General features: G+C 38.8%; 1 protein-coding gene across 11 annotated transcripts in view; it reads left to right on the top strand.

Annotated features, from left to right (window-relative positions):
• The first annotated feature begins 5,827 nt into the window (after nt 1-5,827).
• Nucleotides 5,828-17,659, top strand: part of LOC119722732 (transcriptional enhancer factor TEF-1-like) — a 37,317-nt gene continuing 25,485 nt past the window's right edge. For 9 of the 11 annotated variants that reach the window (XM_038193016.1, XM_038193013.1, XM_038193021.1 and 6 more), the window contains exons 1-2: nt 5,828-6,003; nt 10,473-10,709. In XM_038193016.1, coding sequence (XP_038048944.1) covers nt 10,508-10,709 — 202 coding nt within the window. In that variant the 5' untranslated portion in view covers nt 5,828-6,003; nt 10,473-10,507. Of the gene's footprint in view, nt 6,004-6,375; nt 6,461-10,472; nt 10,710-17,659 lie in introns of those variants that run through there. The other 2 variants (XM_038193022.1, XM_038193015.1) reach the window with 2 other exon arrangements.

Raw genomic sequence — 17,659 nt, 5'->3', positions numbered from 1 at the left:
TGACATTCAAGTGATAAATGTTTAAGGTTGTAGAATTGTCAATTGAAAATAACATCATAAAATATTCATTTCTACTAGTGTTGATGTAACCAAGAGGATTCCTGAAGCATTGTCGTTTCCAAGAAAGCACTTACTCTTTCTTGTAAATCTGCCTACAAATTCTTCCTTTTTTTGCACGGTGAAAGCCAACTTTGTTCAATCATTCATAGAATATTTTTTATCTTCCAATAAACTCTGCTTCCTTTTTTATTTTAATATTTGTCGTTTTAAATAGTAATGCATTGAATAGTCTTGTTTCTTTACTTTTTTCCAGAAAAAGAAGAATGACGGAGCTTGAAATATAATTTTTGGTTCAATTTTAGAGGAAAATTATGTATTTTTATCATACAAATAATGAATATGTATGAATGCGGTGGTAAGAATAATTTTACGAGGTGACAGTTGGGATGGAACATTCCATCTGTCACCGAATGAAATTATTCTTTCCATTGCAAAAATGTGAAACATTCATACTTTGTTTTATACAACACCTGATTAAGTCGCTGTCATCTGTTTGGTTAGAGCCACAGACGGCTACCAGGGTGACCGTAAGGTCATGGCCAAATTCTGTTAAATGCAATTCCAAAAACTGTCAGATTCATCAAAAATCTGCCAAATTTCCCAGAATTACTTGATATACACTATAAACACTACAAATCACATGTAGATGTTGTAGTATAAGATTTGAGGCTTTGCATGGTGGGGTATCGGTATCGTTTCGGTTTGCGGTAACACCATGTGGTAATAACTACTGCTTAGAAGATATTAGTTCTGAAAAGAACTTGTCCTGCTTGTTATCAACTTTGCTAAGTAGTTTTTTGTTCTGTTAAGAACAGTCCTGCTGTAAGTTCTAAACGAACTTGTCTTTGGTCTCTAGTCTTTGAGTCTCTAGTCTTTTAGACCAAAGACAAGTTCGTTTAGAACTTACAGCAGGACTGTTCTTAACAGAACAAAAAACTACTTAGCAAAGTTGATAACAAGCAGGACAAGTTCTTTTCAGAACTAATATCTTCTAAGCAGTAGTTATTACCACATTGTGTTACCGCAAACCGAAACGATATAGATGTTGTAGTATTGCCTTAATTAAGGTTCAAATTGCATTATTAACAATCTATAGTAGCATAAAGATGTTATGAAATTGCGTAAATTTCCAGGCAAAACGTGGTTGCGTCACGACAAAGTCCGGTTCTCAGTGAACCTCCGCACCTAGACCAGCCAACCTGTTCCATTATGCAAGGGTTTGTTTGAAAAGATTGAAGCTTTTTTATAACAAATGTACCTTTTTTTTTTCAAATTTGCCATGTTTTATCTGTCAAATGTCTGTTTTTGCAGAATTCTGCTAGAAATCTGCCAAAAAAATCAATTCTGACAAGTTTTCTGTCAAACTCGTTTTTTAACAAAGAAAATCTGTCAAAGTTAGCCGAAAATTGGCTAAAACGGTCACCCTGAATCAGCTACAGTGCGACTGCCAATGGAACCTGTATTTTTGCGATGCGGCCAGGCAGTGGTTTGGGACGAATAATTCAATGACATGTGATCAGTTGCCTATCAATCAGAAGACAGGGATTTATTCAAGCGTTGTATAAATTGGAATATTAGATTGTATAATAACTGTCTTGCGCACAGCTGAAAATAGTAAAGTAGTAATCTGTGGGCGAGTAAAAAAAAACACTAAATGGCAGGACCAATTTTTGATTGAAGTTTTGCCTGTAGCACTTTCAAAATATAGGATATGAAAGCCCAGTCATTAAGCTTTCTTTTAGTACAAGAATCATTCAAATCACTCATGTACTTATCAAGTTACGGAATTTTGAACACAAACACCGTTTGAAAGTTCTGTCCACAGATCACAAACAAAGTAAGTGTTCTTTCAGCAAAACGAAAATAATTCTCATAGCTATGCATGTGAATTGTTTTCGTTTTGCTGAAACAAACTTAACCCTTTTGATTGGGCGTTCATATCCTAGATTTTGAAAGTGCTGCAGACAAAACTTCATTCAAAAATCGGTCCTGCTGCAGACAAAACTTCATTCAAAAATTAGTCCTGCCATTTGGGTTTCGTGGTTTTTTTTATACTCGCCCTGTGTATCACATCCAGGATAAATTAATGCAAAATGAATAATGACTGATCTTCCATATTTTGTTTTATTTATTGTTTTATTTATATATTATTTTTTTCTTTGAAATCAATTATTTGTTCGTTAAAGCAATCAAAAGTATAAATCAGCTTGGGTCGGTTGTACGTCGTATAAGTTCATTTGCTATGGAATTAATAATGGTCTATGAGATCCGCTGTATATAAACAAAATTAAAAATGATTCAGTAGTAGGTAATTTATAATGGTAATGTATATTTTTACAACATTAAACATTTACAGCATCAGTTTGTCATGGATATTACGGAGACTCAATCGTGTGCTCAGTGTGTTTATTTTTGGGTTTACATTTGGGTAATGGGGATCAAGAGGCTACCCATACTCTCGCCACCCCTCCCCCGTCCGATTTCCCTCGCATTTCCCCGCTAAAAGAGTTTTCGCAGAAACCGTTAAAGACACAGGATCATTTGCTTTTTATGCATTTTGTTCGTTTCCTTTAATAACACCACTCACAATCCAAAAGAAGACTTCAAAACCTAAACCTGTTGAAGTTTCAGCTCGAGAAAACTCTAAAAAAAAAAAAAAAAATTAAAAAAAAACATGCACAACCTTTTGATCAAGAAACACGATTTCGTCTATTTAATAAACTCCATATTTTCAAGAATCAGTCAATCGACTGATATTTGGAAATCACCTACATTTCTTGATTTCGGAAAGAATGCAGTATCCAGACGCCACTCCAGCGGTTGTGTAAAAAGTCTATGGAGAGTCGAGAACATTTTGTTGTTTTCCTCACAAAATGTTTCTCAGTCCCAGATTCATGTTTTTTCAAAATTTCTGCAATGACTGACCTTCATTGAGATAATATACGATGAAAAAAAGTGGCGTCAGGTTGCAACGTTCTTTCCTTGATTTCTTCTAAATGATAGCAAGCCAGATGGAATAATTTCACGGGGTGTTTTGTACCAATACATCTTTAATCCAAGTAAGCTATTTTCATAATAATTCGGTTGGTTACTCTAGGGATAAATGCAAATGTACTATGTGCCTTTTAGCATTCATAGTTCATAAGTTTCGATACAATAGGCATTTAGGAGAACATGTTATGCTTGTCACAACATTTTGTTGCCACGAAAAGGTGTTCTTGTTAATGCCTGTAGTGAAATTTTGTTGTTTGCAAAAATCCAGGCAAAAATCCCCAGTGGACTGTAGCTCCACCATATAATTAGCTAAACGGATGCAGGGATTGTGCCTTTGATGATACAAGCTTGGCATTTGGCACACAGTCAGAGTATGTCTTGAGAATGATATTTGGCTATCGGGCCATCGCAGATTTGTCCTTTGAAAAAATATAGGTAGAATAACATGCAATGGCCGCCATTTTTATTTTATTTTTTTAAATTGCATGTTATTCTACCTATATTTTTTTTCCAAAGGACAACCTGCGATGGCCCTATAGCCAAATATCTTTCTTAAGTCATACTCTGTGTGCCAAATGCCATACTTGTATCATCAAAAAAGACACAATTCCCCCCCCCCCCAAAAAAATAACCCCCAAATATTTCCCCTATCTGCCCCGTCGTAATAGAGATTTTATACTTGTAATTTGTATTCAGAATACTACATTATTTGAAGCCCGATAAAACACGAAAAACCCATATTAACTCAAATATACCTTAGCCTTTTGTGTACATTTTTTTGTATTCCATCGTTGCTATAAAATCCCCATGGAAATAAAGTATGAAGTTCTCTTTCTAAGATTTTTTATTTGTAACCACGTCCTTTTCCATCCAAAGTTGGTGAGGGAGGCTCTCGCGAAACCTTTTCCGTTCAGTTCCCAGAATTATTTTGTGCGGGTGCCTCGTGTGAAAGAAATTGGAAATTTGGACTTTTTTAATTTGTAAAGACTGTTTTCGTTGGTAGCTTTTGCCGGACAATGTTTTGGGTGTTGCTTTTTTATTGAGAGAAAAGAAAAGAAAAAGAGCGATTCAAAACGAAACATTCCAAGATGACGTGTCTCAGTTTTATTCCCAAAACCGAAACTTATGCGGTAGTACTATGTACATAAACAGGGCACATGCAATGTTTTGGCATGTGTTCTCTGCGCACCTTCAACTTTTGCTACGTTTCTTATCTCAAGAAATCTCCTTATACGGATGTGGTTTGTTTACCCGACCAATTACCACAAAACCGGTTACATTCTATCCACTTATTTTGTAGTTCGTGATGTTCTTAGTCAAGTGATTGAACAAAAAGGGTCCAAGTGAAGAAAAAAAATCGGGGTTTTTTTTGGCTAGCCGAATACTTTAGCTTACTCTGTCTAAAAGTAAAACCAAGATTTGCGGTAATGGTACAATCCTAACATTTGTCTCTAAGTTTCGTGATACTGAGCATCGCAGGAAATTGTGGTTTACATTTAAGGGGATACTTTGTCAATTTAATTGTCCACAATAAAACCAGACTTTTTCCTTTTGGGTGTTTTTACGTTCCTCTATCCACAAACCGCGTAATACTTTGAGAAATATGGGTCGTGTGTACAGGTACTTTATATTGCCAGATCATTACAGAAATCCTTGAACAAAATCCCGGTGTAGCATAATTCAGGAAATAATAGAATGTCGGTGAATGATTAAACCAATTTAGATATCACCGCCAGAGTTGAAAACTGGAACATGACGCCCCAGATAAGAAGTAATTTCCTGAAAGCGGACTCACAACACGATCTTGTTGTCATTGTAGTGTGCAGACATGATGGTTGTTCTAGATTTATGTGATTACAACAAGTTCACCCTCAAGAAGCTCTGGTGCCACCCCCGTGCGCCCAGTCGACGAGGCTGAAAACGATGACATCACCCACTGCTGGTTGGCTATTGTTTGGGTTGGACGTGAGGAGAATATTGAAAAATACTGACTGGGTCCCGCGCGCGCGGTATCATCAAACTGGAAATTAAAATTATATGACATGAATAATTAATACATGCAGGTGACATATCGGTCAATGTTTTACATACAATGGCGGTCGAGTGTGAAGACATAGACAGTGTTTGTGTGTGGACCGTTGCCAGGACACGGAATATTTATTCATAACAAAATATTGTTATATCATGGAGAAATAAAACATGGTTATATGGACAGGGTCGGCGGAACTCGGCTGCATATACCGTTTAAACTACAATGCAATTATTGTATTTCATTGTACAAATTCGTGTCGTAAAATGTCTTCGTTCTTGAAGTCGTGTGGTTTTTGTATGTTACAATTTTTTCCTGATTCCTTTGCCAAATGAAAGCTGGAGAAATAAATGAAATTGAAAAAAAAAACTCATTTGTTTGAATTTTTCTCCGCCAAAATTTTCCAAAGTAGTGTAAATTTCAACTATAATCAATATAAGATATTACACAAATTGCAATGGTAGATTTGACAGATTTGAATATTTGAGTGGTCCAATTTGAATAAAATGTGAGGGAAAAAATAAAATACTACAGCAGAAACTTAATTTGTTCATGAAATTCTGCGTCTTACATAAGAAAGATGTAGGAGACGACATTATGTCAATAGTATTATACATTCAAATTATAAATTTGTGAGAAAAGACGAAACGCGATATTTTTATTGGCGTAACAGGTGCACGCTAATTGATTGATTTCGGCTAAATTCTCCCAACTGGTCAATCCGCGTGGCCCCACCCCCTGCAGCGCTACGCTTGCCGCTGCTGTCTGCCATACCACACGTCATTCCACACATAGTTTCTTCCCCATCGCTGGAACGCCAAAAATCCTCACGAAAATTGCTCTTTTTACCGGGAATTCCGCCGTGAATCTCACCCAACCAGTGCCTTGTCTACCCACAAAGCTCCACAAAGGATCCTCAGGTAAGTTTTGGCGGATTTCGGGCGCAACCGAGAGGTTTTCCGCCGCGAGTCGCAGGTGAATTGGGCACATCTTTCGCATTTTTGTCATATTTTTCGACTCACGAGTGCGGACTTCCGGAACAAGTTTCAAACTTGTGTCTCGTTTTCCTGCCCGGGAAATCCTCGCAATGGAGGGCCTGGCCGCCGCCCGAGCGCCACAACTCGACACACGGACCCCCCTTGCCTCGTTCCTGCATCTTTTTGGGGAACCTTGGGCTCCGGTGTCGGTGAAAGCAGCGGAAGTTTGAAGCCTCCTTCGCTGACTTGGCGCAGTGGACTTGTAAAAAAATGTCTCCCCCAACATTGTTCTCTCGCATAGTTGACAATCCTACACTAGCACTACACAGAGACGTGGCGGTGCATGCTAAACAACACTGCGCTGTACAATGTGTACGGACACACGCAACACGCTATGCAGGTAGGATGGAGTTGCAGATTCGGGGTCCCAACAACTTGGACCCCGGCCCGCGTGCCGCGCAGCTTTGCCTCCAAATTTGGCGTTGGGTCGTTCTCCACAACACAACCACCTCTGTGTATTGGGCCTCCCTAGGATTTTAGGCAGTGGCGTAATATAACGGGGTTAAAAAGATGCTCTGAATGTTTTCCCACTGCGGAAGGAAGGTGGTGTTTTGTTTGGGTTTTTCCTTGGCTGGCTTTGGTAGATGTTTTGGTGACTCATTTTTGTTGCGGTCATTATTTTTGCGCCAAGCTGGAATTTATTGTGTGTGGGACGGTTGAGTGAATCATTGTTATGTGTGCTATCAGCTGGCAATGTGTAGTGCGCAGTGTTATGACTAAAAAGAATCGGGAGTGGAGTTCGTGGAAATCAAAGTTGACCTTTGGAGAATAGGAAGAGATGAATTTTCAAAAATATCACCCTTCAATATTATTAAGAAGTTGTACAATGTAGTGTGCAATTTTTGGCAGGGCCAGAAAGTTTTTGTTGACATGATTTCTAATTTTAAAATTGTATCTGCTCTTTTCTATTTTTTTTTTTTAAAGGTTTTTCTTGTTTACATCATGTTTGCATGGACTCAATTTGAAAAAAAAGATTTTCCTTTTTTCCTGTCATAAACCCCAAATCGAGTTTTACCAATGATTTCATTAAAAAAATTCTTAATTGTCTGTGTTACGATCAGATGATGATAATATAAAACAGATTGTAATTGTTGCTTTGATTGAATATTGTCGTGCACAGACTTCGAAAGGAATTTTGAAACTGCAGTTTTTCGGGGAAAAAATCCTTCAGCCTCCCTTTTTTTCACAATATTTATGTATAACTGATTGCTCTTTGTACAATTTGTACACAACCCCAAACGTCTGTAAATGTAGAAATATGTATACACATAACTGAAACAGCTAGTAAATAAGAACATAAACTATAGATTCAAGTTGCACATCTTTACTTTTTAACGGTTTCATTATATTTTGGGGGAATGAACATAACCTACGTATGCACTCATTTAGGTCCCCCAAAACTTAAATTTCCAAAATAGCCTCTTCACTTTGCTCTCCCCACCCCCACCCCACCCCCAATCTCTGCTGAAGAAAACATTACAGATTAACTACAAAGATGCATCTTGTACAGAAAATACACACATTCCTGTTGTTAGTTAGTCAAAATTTAGAGAGGTTTTTACTTCTTTTCTTTGGGGGGGGGGATGGTACATCACATTTATCAGGCCGCTGCACTGTTAAAAGGTTACTTTTTCTTAAAAGAGACTTCATTTTCCAAGTACCCATGTCACAGTCATTCAGATCATCTTTGATAGATATATTGCGCAGCAACAAAAAAAAAGACAGAAAACGGTCCATTATCACTGATAAATGAAAAGTGAAGCCCTGCCCGAAGCCCAAAATCTTCACTGCTCGTGTTTGCGAGGCCGGATGCCCAGCCCAATTGAAGATGTCGAATCAGTGATTTTGTCCTTTTCTCAAGCAATCTCATTTCCGTCTCAGTGCAGTGTTAGGCAACCGGTGTCGAGTCTAGTGACAATGGCATTTTTTGCCCAGCTCTGGTCGTTCATAACTCGGGGTGTAATTTTGCACAGAGATTTGCAGTGCAGAAGCCAGCGCAGTGGACTTTAGCCCAAGTTAATGGGTCTAGAAATCTTGACTCTCTGTTGATTGTGCTTAATAATCCCCAGCATATTAATACACTGCCAGTTTGATGTCTTGACATTTGAAAGCCAAAAAATATTTAAAATAGTGATTTTAATGGACGATGGGTGATCAATTTTGAACGGCATCAGATGTTAACATCGCATGATCCTTCTTGTAATTTTATGCTGATTTTGTGAAGTGATCATCAGTATGTGTGTCCGTGAGAGTATATCGCAACATTTACCAAGAAGAAGACAATCGTTATTTTTGTGCTTTATTTTACACCATTCATACTTTTGTGAAATAGTTTTGCTGAGATGCCGAGATCACATGAAAGCTGTGAAAGTGCAAACGACAAAGGCCGAAATTCAAAATGGCTACGGCGTCGTCCAGAAATTGGGCACAAAATCGGCCGAGTGTTCCCTAACTTGAATTTCTTTAAAGTTGACAAATTCTGATAAATCACCATTTTCTCCACTGCTGTACCCATTGTGCACTAAAACTAAAAAAAAAATCTGCCTTTTTTTTTTTTAATAGGAAAATTACACCAAAATAAAATTAATGTGTTTAAAGGGCGATGATATTTCACTTACCTTTGAAATTTGAGGTAAAATTGTTGCTCTAAGGCAAGGCACTAGAGGCAAAAAAAATCAAAGTGCGCAATGTTAGGATCTGCGCCACGTGAGAGGACGTCAACAATATCAGCAGGAATGATTGCACAACACATTGTTGGCACATGTTGCACGTGTACTTGTACACCTGCATGTTTACTGCAGGAGTGCAACGCTAAGTATAGTCTCGTCATCAGGCCACTGGCTGGCCCTAAAGACGAGACTGAGGGTGTCTCTACCATGTTGCGTGATGCCAAATTATCTTCGCGCAGAACCGAAGTCGCCAAAACACTACAACCAAACCTGAAACATGCTTACATATTCTGGTTACGAAAACAACCCCAAAAATATATTTTTAGAACAATTTAGCATAAAGGCCTGTGATTACGATAGTCCGGCGTGTGAATTGCCTCATGAGGGTGTGACACACGCCGGATGCATGAGACTTGGTAGGTCTGGTTTTGATTTTAATCTGATTCAATGTTACATTTAATCATTCAACTTTACACATTCAATAAAATCTTTTTTTTTAAATACTACGAAATTGATTCGCAATCAAAAGCAAACATTGATTCCTAAACTGACAGTTTTACTATTACTAGTTACTCCTTACGACAACGACCTTATCGAATTTCACTTTTTTCTGCAGAAAATTTCCGTCCTTTTTTTTATCTTGAGGTAAAACCAAAACTGTTCTGAATCACATTAACCGTTTACAAAATTTATAGACAAGGGATTTTTTGGGTTTATTTATGTTAGTCCTTTTAAGTATACGGTATCGTGTGAACTTTGACCCAAGATTTGTTAATAGCTGGCTCCTTAGATGGGTGTGAGATTGCACTCCCCAATGTAAACAGGTAAATTCTCAACTGTGAAACTTCAATTCCCAAAGAACCATGTACTCGAACATGTGTGAGCCATCACCACTGCATAATGTCTAAGACAGAATGAGAGGTCAGTTAGGGTCAGCAAGGCCCAGAGGGGTGCTCCCAGGCTGAAATATGACCTTGTTGAGGCTTTTGGTTAGGATTACACTAGACGGGATAAAAAACTGAAAGCTTTAGAACTTCGTACTTTTGCTTGGAAACATCCTGAATCCGCAATGAAAATCTGTTCCAACAGTGTGCAGTATTAGCTTTGTGGAAGTTTGTGCTTTAGGCCAGCTAAACAGAAACGCAACTAATTTCTCATCCGAATGTTTTGAAAAAGAAGGATGCAGGTTGTTTTGTTTTGGGGGTTTTTTGTGAGTTTTTTTTGCCAATGATGGATCAAGATGGAGATGGACTTTTTTCAAAACATCCACCGCTTTGGTAAAAAAAAAAATCCAAGAAGGCGAATGCTGTTTTTCTCAAAATTGTTATCTAGCTTTTTAGTGTCAAAATGGCAACTCATTCGTGTTGAAAACAAATATTCAAACAAGAAATATTCTAATAGTGAAAATATCAAACTATGGCAGATTTCTCCGTTAAAAAAATTTAAAATTAAACCAAAAAAAGAACATTAATCCTCTTCTGAAGTAAATTTAGCTGGCCTCTTCCATCCTGAATCCACCTACATGTAATTGCTGCAAAACCTACTCGAAGATTATGAGGTTAATGAACATACAAATCTAGTTTTTGTTGTCTTAAACGGCACTACTGCAGCATATTTGTGGTACAAAGCATCCAGAACTTCCGGAATTTTAACAATTTTATGATTTTGTTTCTGACCATACAGACCCGAGCGCTCCTATTGGCTGACGCCGCCAGACCATGTCGTCTGAAAACTGGAGCCAGAGCGCCCCCAGCCAGCAGCCCCAGCATTCGCCGGGTCAGACCAACGACGAGGACTTGGCCAATGATGCCGAGGGGGTTTGGAGTCCCGACATCGAGCAGAGTTTCCAGGAGGCTCTGGCCATCTACCCACCATGCGGCCGGCGGAAAATCATCCTCTCAGACGAAGGAAAGATGTATGGTAAGACGACACTAGACTTAACGCAGTCCTCATTGCATTTAATGCAATTGTGATGGCAGAGCAAGTGGTGCACTCATTCACTTTTGCAGAACAGAATGTTTTAAATTTAAGTTCAGGAGAGCAACAAAGTAATATTATTTTAAATCTAGTTCGTTTATGTACTGGGTGGAAGATGCAGTGCAAAATGTAATTTAAGTATTCATGACGCGAATGCACAAAAGTTGAACACCCTTTGGTTCCTATGAATTTCGTCGCAACCGTTTCATGACATCACGTCCAATTCGCACCTGTATTTGTGTGAGCTACGTTACACCAATCTTCAGACTTGCTTTACACTTAAAAAGCCATTAAAAAAACCCAATATATTGTATCATAATTTTACTGGTTTTTAAAAGCTTTAGAAATTTGTTGTGCGCCCTTTCCAACACCCTGTGCTATTAAACTTGCACTATAACAGCTTGACTCCACCACGCCCTTGTGTTGGAGTTTGTCTGGTTGGGGATCTTTAGGGTTAGTGCTTGAAAGATACTGTTTAGCGACAAAAGTTTTCTTGCACTTTCTTATCTGTTCACCACTAGTATTTGTCATCACTGGTCCATAGTCACTTACTGTACATTTACACATGTATGTACTTTAGCGAAACCGCTAATTCTTTTGGCTGTTGAGTACTTGGCAAATAGTCTGGGTATAGTAATTTGTTGTGCCCCCCCCCCCCCCCAATGGCATCCACGAAAAAAATATTGAAAACTTTCAAATTTGAAGCATTCTTCAAATAATCCCTACACAATTGATCTGTACCAACAACAAAAACCCAGCTATCAGGATTTGAATGAAACTTCCATCATTATGTCACACTCATCACAATCCGACCCCCCCCCCCTTATTTTTTTCTTGTTGCCTGTGGAAGTGGGTCAGCAAACATGAGCCTGTGGATCAAAGAAGCAACCAGTGTTATTGTTCGAGGGGAGGCAGACTTGGCCTGTGTCAACACAACTTTAGTGGAATCGATTGTCGAGCAAATAAAAACTTTGACGTCAGTTGGGATAGGACAAGGAGCTCAATGGGACAGGGTATCATTGATTTCATCTGTGTTTCTTCGAATACTAGGCAGGAAAACCATTTTCCCTTGAAAAATCATTGCAGTTTTCCATTTTTTTTCCTTTTCTTTACTTGATGCATATATGAATCTACAGGTACAACACAGTTCATTATTAACTCATTCTATTCTTATTGAAGAGGAGACCTCTTTTTAAAGTGACCTCAAATTGTCTACGAGTTATCAACTGGACTTTAGAATAAAGTACAAACATTGTTACCATTAGAATTCAATAAACCAAAATTGTTTTGCCAAGAAATTAAACAAAAGAAACTAATTCTTTTTTTTTTTAAGGGAATTAATTATAAATGATCGTTAACACGGACATTTTGCCTTTTTAGTTTATTACATGTACATTTAAAAACACTAACACTCCTATGTAAACATACCGTCTGTGCCAAGTAGTCCTTTCAGTCAAAATCAGTCAAGTGACTGTTTTCAACAGTTAAGAATCCCCAGTGTACGCAAAGCAAGATTGACTGGCTGTGACTGTTTAAGTAACTTGACCTAGCTGTGCTTTGACTTTAGGTGATTGATATGACAACTGTGCCCACCAGTTTCCCTGTTATTGTCTGTTGACTGAATTTGACTAGTCAGAGTGCTTGCTTGAAATATGATCTGACTGTTGGTGACCAGCCTGTGTAAAAGGCATGGCGGGGAAGTGGATAGAATTTTTGACTGTCTGTGACTGTTTAAACAGTAGAGGGTTAAAAGGCTATCTGTGACCTGGATTTGGATTGCCAAAAAAGTCCTTTGTTTATTTTACCTTTTGTCTTTCTTAAAATTTGAAACATAAATGCCCAATAGAAAAAAAACTATTCCAAAGTTTAAACTTCATAAATAAAATATTCGCAGGGTACCATCCAAAGCAACATCCACATCGACAAGTTTAAATAGTCACAATAATTGCGCCCTGAAGTGGATAAGAAGTCCCAATTTATTTAGGCAAAGTCGTAAGATTCTTGTCGCATTAGCGAGATACCGTTGATTTATGGACATTGTCTGTTACTAATGGGCCGTGATATTAAAATGTATTTAACATCTTGTGTCAATATTTGTCTTGCGCTCGCTGTTTGTGACAGCTCTCTTTGTGCAGAGCTTTTTAGTTGAAAGGTCCATCCCACTTGAAATAAACACTGTGAATTTAAAAAAAAAAAAGGGTAAGTGCATGTACTGTACTTGTAAATATGATAATGATACACTATGATAATAATGAAATAGTAGCTGCGACCTTTCATTAGGTTTCATTAGTCTCCTAAACTAAAAATGTTCTGTTCCCATGTTGAGGAAAAACAGTTATTCATCCACTAGTAAAATAAAAATGGATTTAAAAAAATACTGTGGGTACCTTCATAAATGGAGTTCACACTAAGTAAAAACTCATCACCATAATGTTTAACAAAAAATAATTAATAATGTGATCATCTGCTATCACAAGTTACGTGCTTCCTGGGTCCATCCCGTTATTACTTTGTGGCGTATTCTGTGCACTTTAAACCGAGTGTCCACTCGCGCTCCCTGTGCCCCGATGTGGCATCGTACATATTCCCGAGGGAAACAGACCTGTTGAAAATTTTCTTTGAAAGGTTTCCCCGGCAACCACCAGGATGGAATGCCGTAGGACAAAGAGACGCCCCTGTTGCGGCGGACGTTAGTCGTCGTCGGGGGTAAAAAAAAAAAGAGAGAGAAAGGAAGGGGGACGGAGAGAGAAAAGATGAATGGCTGACAGGTCATAAATGGGATGGAAATATTACAAGCGGGGAGATTTGGTGAGGTAAATCACCGGGGATTCTTCTATGCGGTGCGCACCTGCAAATCTTTGCCATCAATTAACCCTGATGGCTGGGTGCGTCCTATGGCAAGCTGCTCAACACAGAAACCTGCTAAGCATAGAAAATATTGGCTCAGCATAAACAGGTTACCAACCAAATTGTCATGCAATGTACACTGCTTGTGACTGGTTCTCCGCTGATTTTTGCTCAGCACAAAACTTAAGCGAAATATTTAGAGCTTACAGCTCTCCATGATATTGGGCCCAGCTGGCTTCGTTCTAGTCTGAGTATTACCGGTTGTCCAACGGAGCTCTCCGTCTCCGGTCCAACATCTGATATATCTAAGCATGCGAATTTATGCGACCCCCCATGCCAGCCAATCAGAATCAACTGTGACTGTAAGTCTTTTCTTCCAAAATCTGGACTAAGCTGTTGATTGGTCAATTTGGATGCCCTTTTTTTTTTTTTTTTTGGTACATGTAATACAACAACAGGCATAAAGATCTAATAAAACCTAGACACGACATTGGCTTTTAAAACTGTTAAGCAAAATTCTGCGCGTATAGAATAGGCGAACGCTCATCATGGGCGTGACATGAACGCGCGTTATTTCAAAATGTTTATGGGATGATCATTCAAAGCCACAGGACGTACACGGATCGCGTAACACATCGTTTACAGGCCACTCAATTCACAACGTAAAAGCATAATGGACGTCGTGTTGAGGTTTTATTAGATGTCCATGACAACAGGTATACCGAAGACCCGATATAGAAGGCGCCCGCTGAATGGTCAGAATCTCGAGGTCAAGACACAGTCCTGTTGCATAATTAATCGCCTAATCTTCTCACATATCACAGACACTTGCAGTGCAAGGGGATACTCCATAGACTAGTTTCATTCCAGGGCTGATGTCAAATAGTAGGCCTACTTCCACCAAAAAAAGAAGAGCTCCTTGGACCCTTTCTCGTAATGCCTCTTGGTCCACTCTAAATGCATAACATTATAACTGCAAAGGTAATGTCATTAGTACTAAAACAATGTGTAAAAAAAAATGGTCTTGATTAAAGGGAATATACATCATTTGCTTTTGCTGTAATTTTCAGAAATGGATGGAATTGGGGGGGGGGTTGGAAATATATAGCAAATATAGTTACACTTACTTTTTTGAGGTTTTGGGTTCAAAAATGCTATAAAAACCAAGAAAAAATGATCATTTTCCTGTAGTCTGGTTCCCTGACTCCATTTAAGAAGAAACAGAGCAGTTTGGGGAATTGTAAGGTCAGGGAACCAGTCTAGCTGGCTTGTACCCGTTCATAGGTGTGTAATTGATTGCAAACAAGTGCGATGGTCAACTGGGGCCAGTATTTGAAAAAAAGCCAGTTTTTTCCAACGCTGATCGGCCGATCAGCGTTGGAAATTGATAGAAAAATACCACTTTTCTTGAAAATGACAGTATACCAGGTGCCATGATTTTACAGGATGCTTTACACTGTTATTCACTAACAGTCCAGCAAGGTATTTCAAAATTATTTGGTAGTTTTATTTTTTGATGTTTGCAAATGTTGTATTTTCCCTTTAACCGGAATTTTCCACTAAAAACAAACCTCTTCTTTATTATCCCTAAATGTTGAACTCCTTCAGACCTGGGTATCATTTTCCGAGAATTTATGTTTGTGCTAGACATCCTTCATGAACCCATTTGGTACGTACGCTGTCTAAACAAAGATCAGAAGTCAACGAAATGAAGCTGTGTTTTTTTTTGCTGGCTGCTTGCCAACTCCAAACCATCAGGGATAAGTTGCCAACCGGATGCAGGGGTTAAAATAAATAACTTGCGATTTTTTTTTTTTATCAGCTCTGTAGGATGCGTGTAGGAGCCTGCAGATGATGAGATATCTAAGAGATTACATAGAAATTACATCAGCTATGCCTACTGTAAGAGTGTAACAGCGTACGTTTAAACCCTTTTCAGTATTTCTTGCATTGCACTAAAAAAATAAGCACAGATTTTAAACTTACATAATCAAGCTTCTTCAAGTATTGTAAAATCAGTTAATAGCCTACCGTGTCCACGTAATTATTCCAATTACATTTTGGTACATTGTATCACTTGATGTAAAGAAGTACTCTTTTATCCAAGACACTATTGGATATGTTCCTACCAACATACTTATTAGGGCAACGACGATCCATGGGGGCCAACAGGGGCCATGCCCCCCCCCCCCCCCCAAAAGAACCCTTTTTTTTTTTTTTAAATGGCATCGCAAAAAAGGCAGCCACTGCGCACACCCTTATCTACTGCTAAAAACAATTGGCTAAAGTGGTCAGAACTTGCCTCAGATCGCACCACAGAGCATCTAGAATTCAACAAATTCTCCGGGCCCTTCTGCGGGCACTGGACCCCAAGCCGTAAATGTTTGATTCAAATATTTTGGGGGATCTGCCCTTTTAGCAGGGCAGGGGGATTCCATCCCGGAAATATGATTTGGTGCAGCTTGCATCATTTATTCTCAAATCCCATATGCTCGACTTTGTTTTAAGCCCCGTGGAGCTGCTTACAACAGATTTGTATCATGAGTTTTGCTCAGCCCAACATAACTGTCTCCTATCATTATATTGATGCCTGGCACTAGCTGGTGCCATCGTGCAATCAACCATGGACTATTTAACATTTTTCTCGCGATAAATCTAAAGTCAAAACACACATCTCTCCAGCAACCAGGCTCCTTGCAAGATTACTCATTGAAAAACCACATCAATCACACACAAAAAGCATGACTAATAACTATGCTTCCATTTCAGATTTTCCTATTTTTTTTAATTTTTTTTTTCCCCGGCCCCTGCGCTGTAGTAATCAGCAAACAGCCAACCCATTAGTGGCGGAGTGCCTGGGTTTCCCCCACCACTCGGGTCTGGAATGCTTGGAATGTTCTGCAGATGAGGCCCGTCTCCTAGGTCACTTTAATTATCGTCTTTCCCCCGGCCCTTACCTGTGCTGTGTGTGTGCGTATCTCGCGTCTTGCCCTAATGATGGAAAGTTATTAACGCCACAGTGATGAATAGGCTGTTGTGCAAGGCTGCGTTTTCACCGGAAATGGCTGCCAAGTTCCAAACTGGCGCACGGAGCCGGGTCAGATTTAATGATGAACAACATCTCACCAATCTGTTGATGATTAAAATTAAATAGTTCCAGAAATTCAGGTTTCTCAATATTCTTTTATTTTTCCTGTTGCTTGATCCCAAATTCATAAGCTTAAAGCCTTTAACCCTAACCCAGCTCACTCCTCCAAAATCCTCCTGGCGGTTTTGGAGGATTCTAGAGGATTGAGGATGAATGGTGATTGAATCAAATGAGGATTCTGGAGGATTGAGGATGAATGGTGATTGAAGCACATGAGGATTTTGGAGGATTGAGGATGAATGGTGAATGAAGCACAAGAGGATTTTGGAGGATTGAGGATGAATGCATTTTGAGGCAGGACTGTCTGATGATTTTGAAGGATTTGGCGTTGGGTTATCCTTCATTTAAACACGAGTGCAAAATTTTGGGATGAGGAGGATTTTGGAGGATTGAGGATAAATGCATTTTGAGGCAGGACTGTCTGACAATTTTGAAAAATTTAGGCAGAGTTGCAAAATTTTGGAGGATTTTGGAGGATTGAGGATGGTTGTAAGCAACAAGGGCCTAGGGGGTTAGGGTTAAGGCCTTTAACCCTAACTCAATCGAAATCCATCCCCGCTATTTGAGGGGATTTTGGTAGGCAAGCCATGAGTACCAAGTCCATCAAAATCCACCAATAGCAGTGTTGGATTTGTGGTGGATTTCGGCAGGTTTAGTCCTGAAGCATTATGTGAAGCAGAGTCGGTGATGGATTTTGGCGGACTTGGTACTGTTGTTAGTAAAAAGCCGGTAGGGAGTTTAGGGTGAATAAAAAATATACATAGGTTTGACATTTTAACAAAACTGATTCCAAAGATCATTAAAAAAAAAATGTTATCATTGATTTTAAAAAGAGAGTTTGCCTTTACCGACACTTTATTAAAGAGAAAATACAACATTTGCAAACATCGAAAAATAA

This window comes from Patiria miniata, unplaced genomic scaffold (genome assembly GCF_015706575.1).
Source record: "Patiria miniata isolate m_02_andy unplaced genomic scaffold, ASM1570657v1 HiC_scaffold_16, whole genome shotgun sequence".
Lineage (NCBI taxonomy): Eukaryota > Metazoa > Echinodermata > Asteroidea > Valvatida > Asterinidae > Patiria > Patiria miniata.
This window is presented reverse-complemented; position numbering and strand designations above follow the sequence as displayed.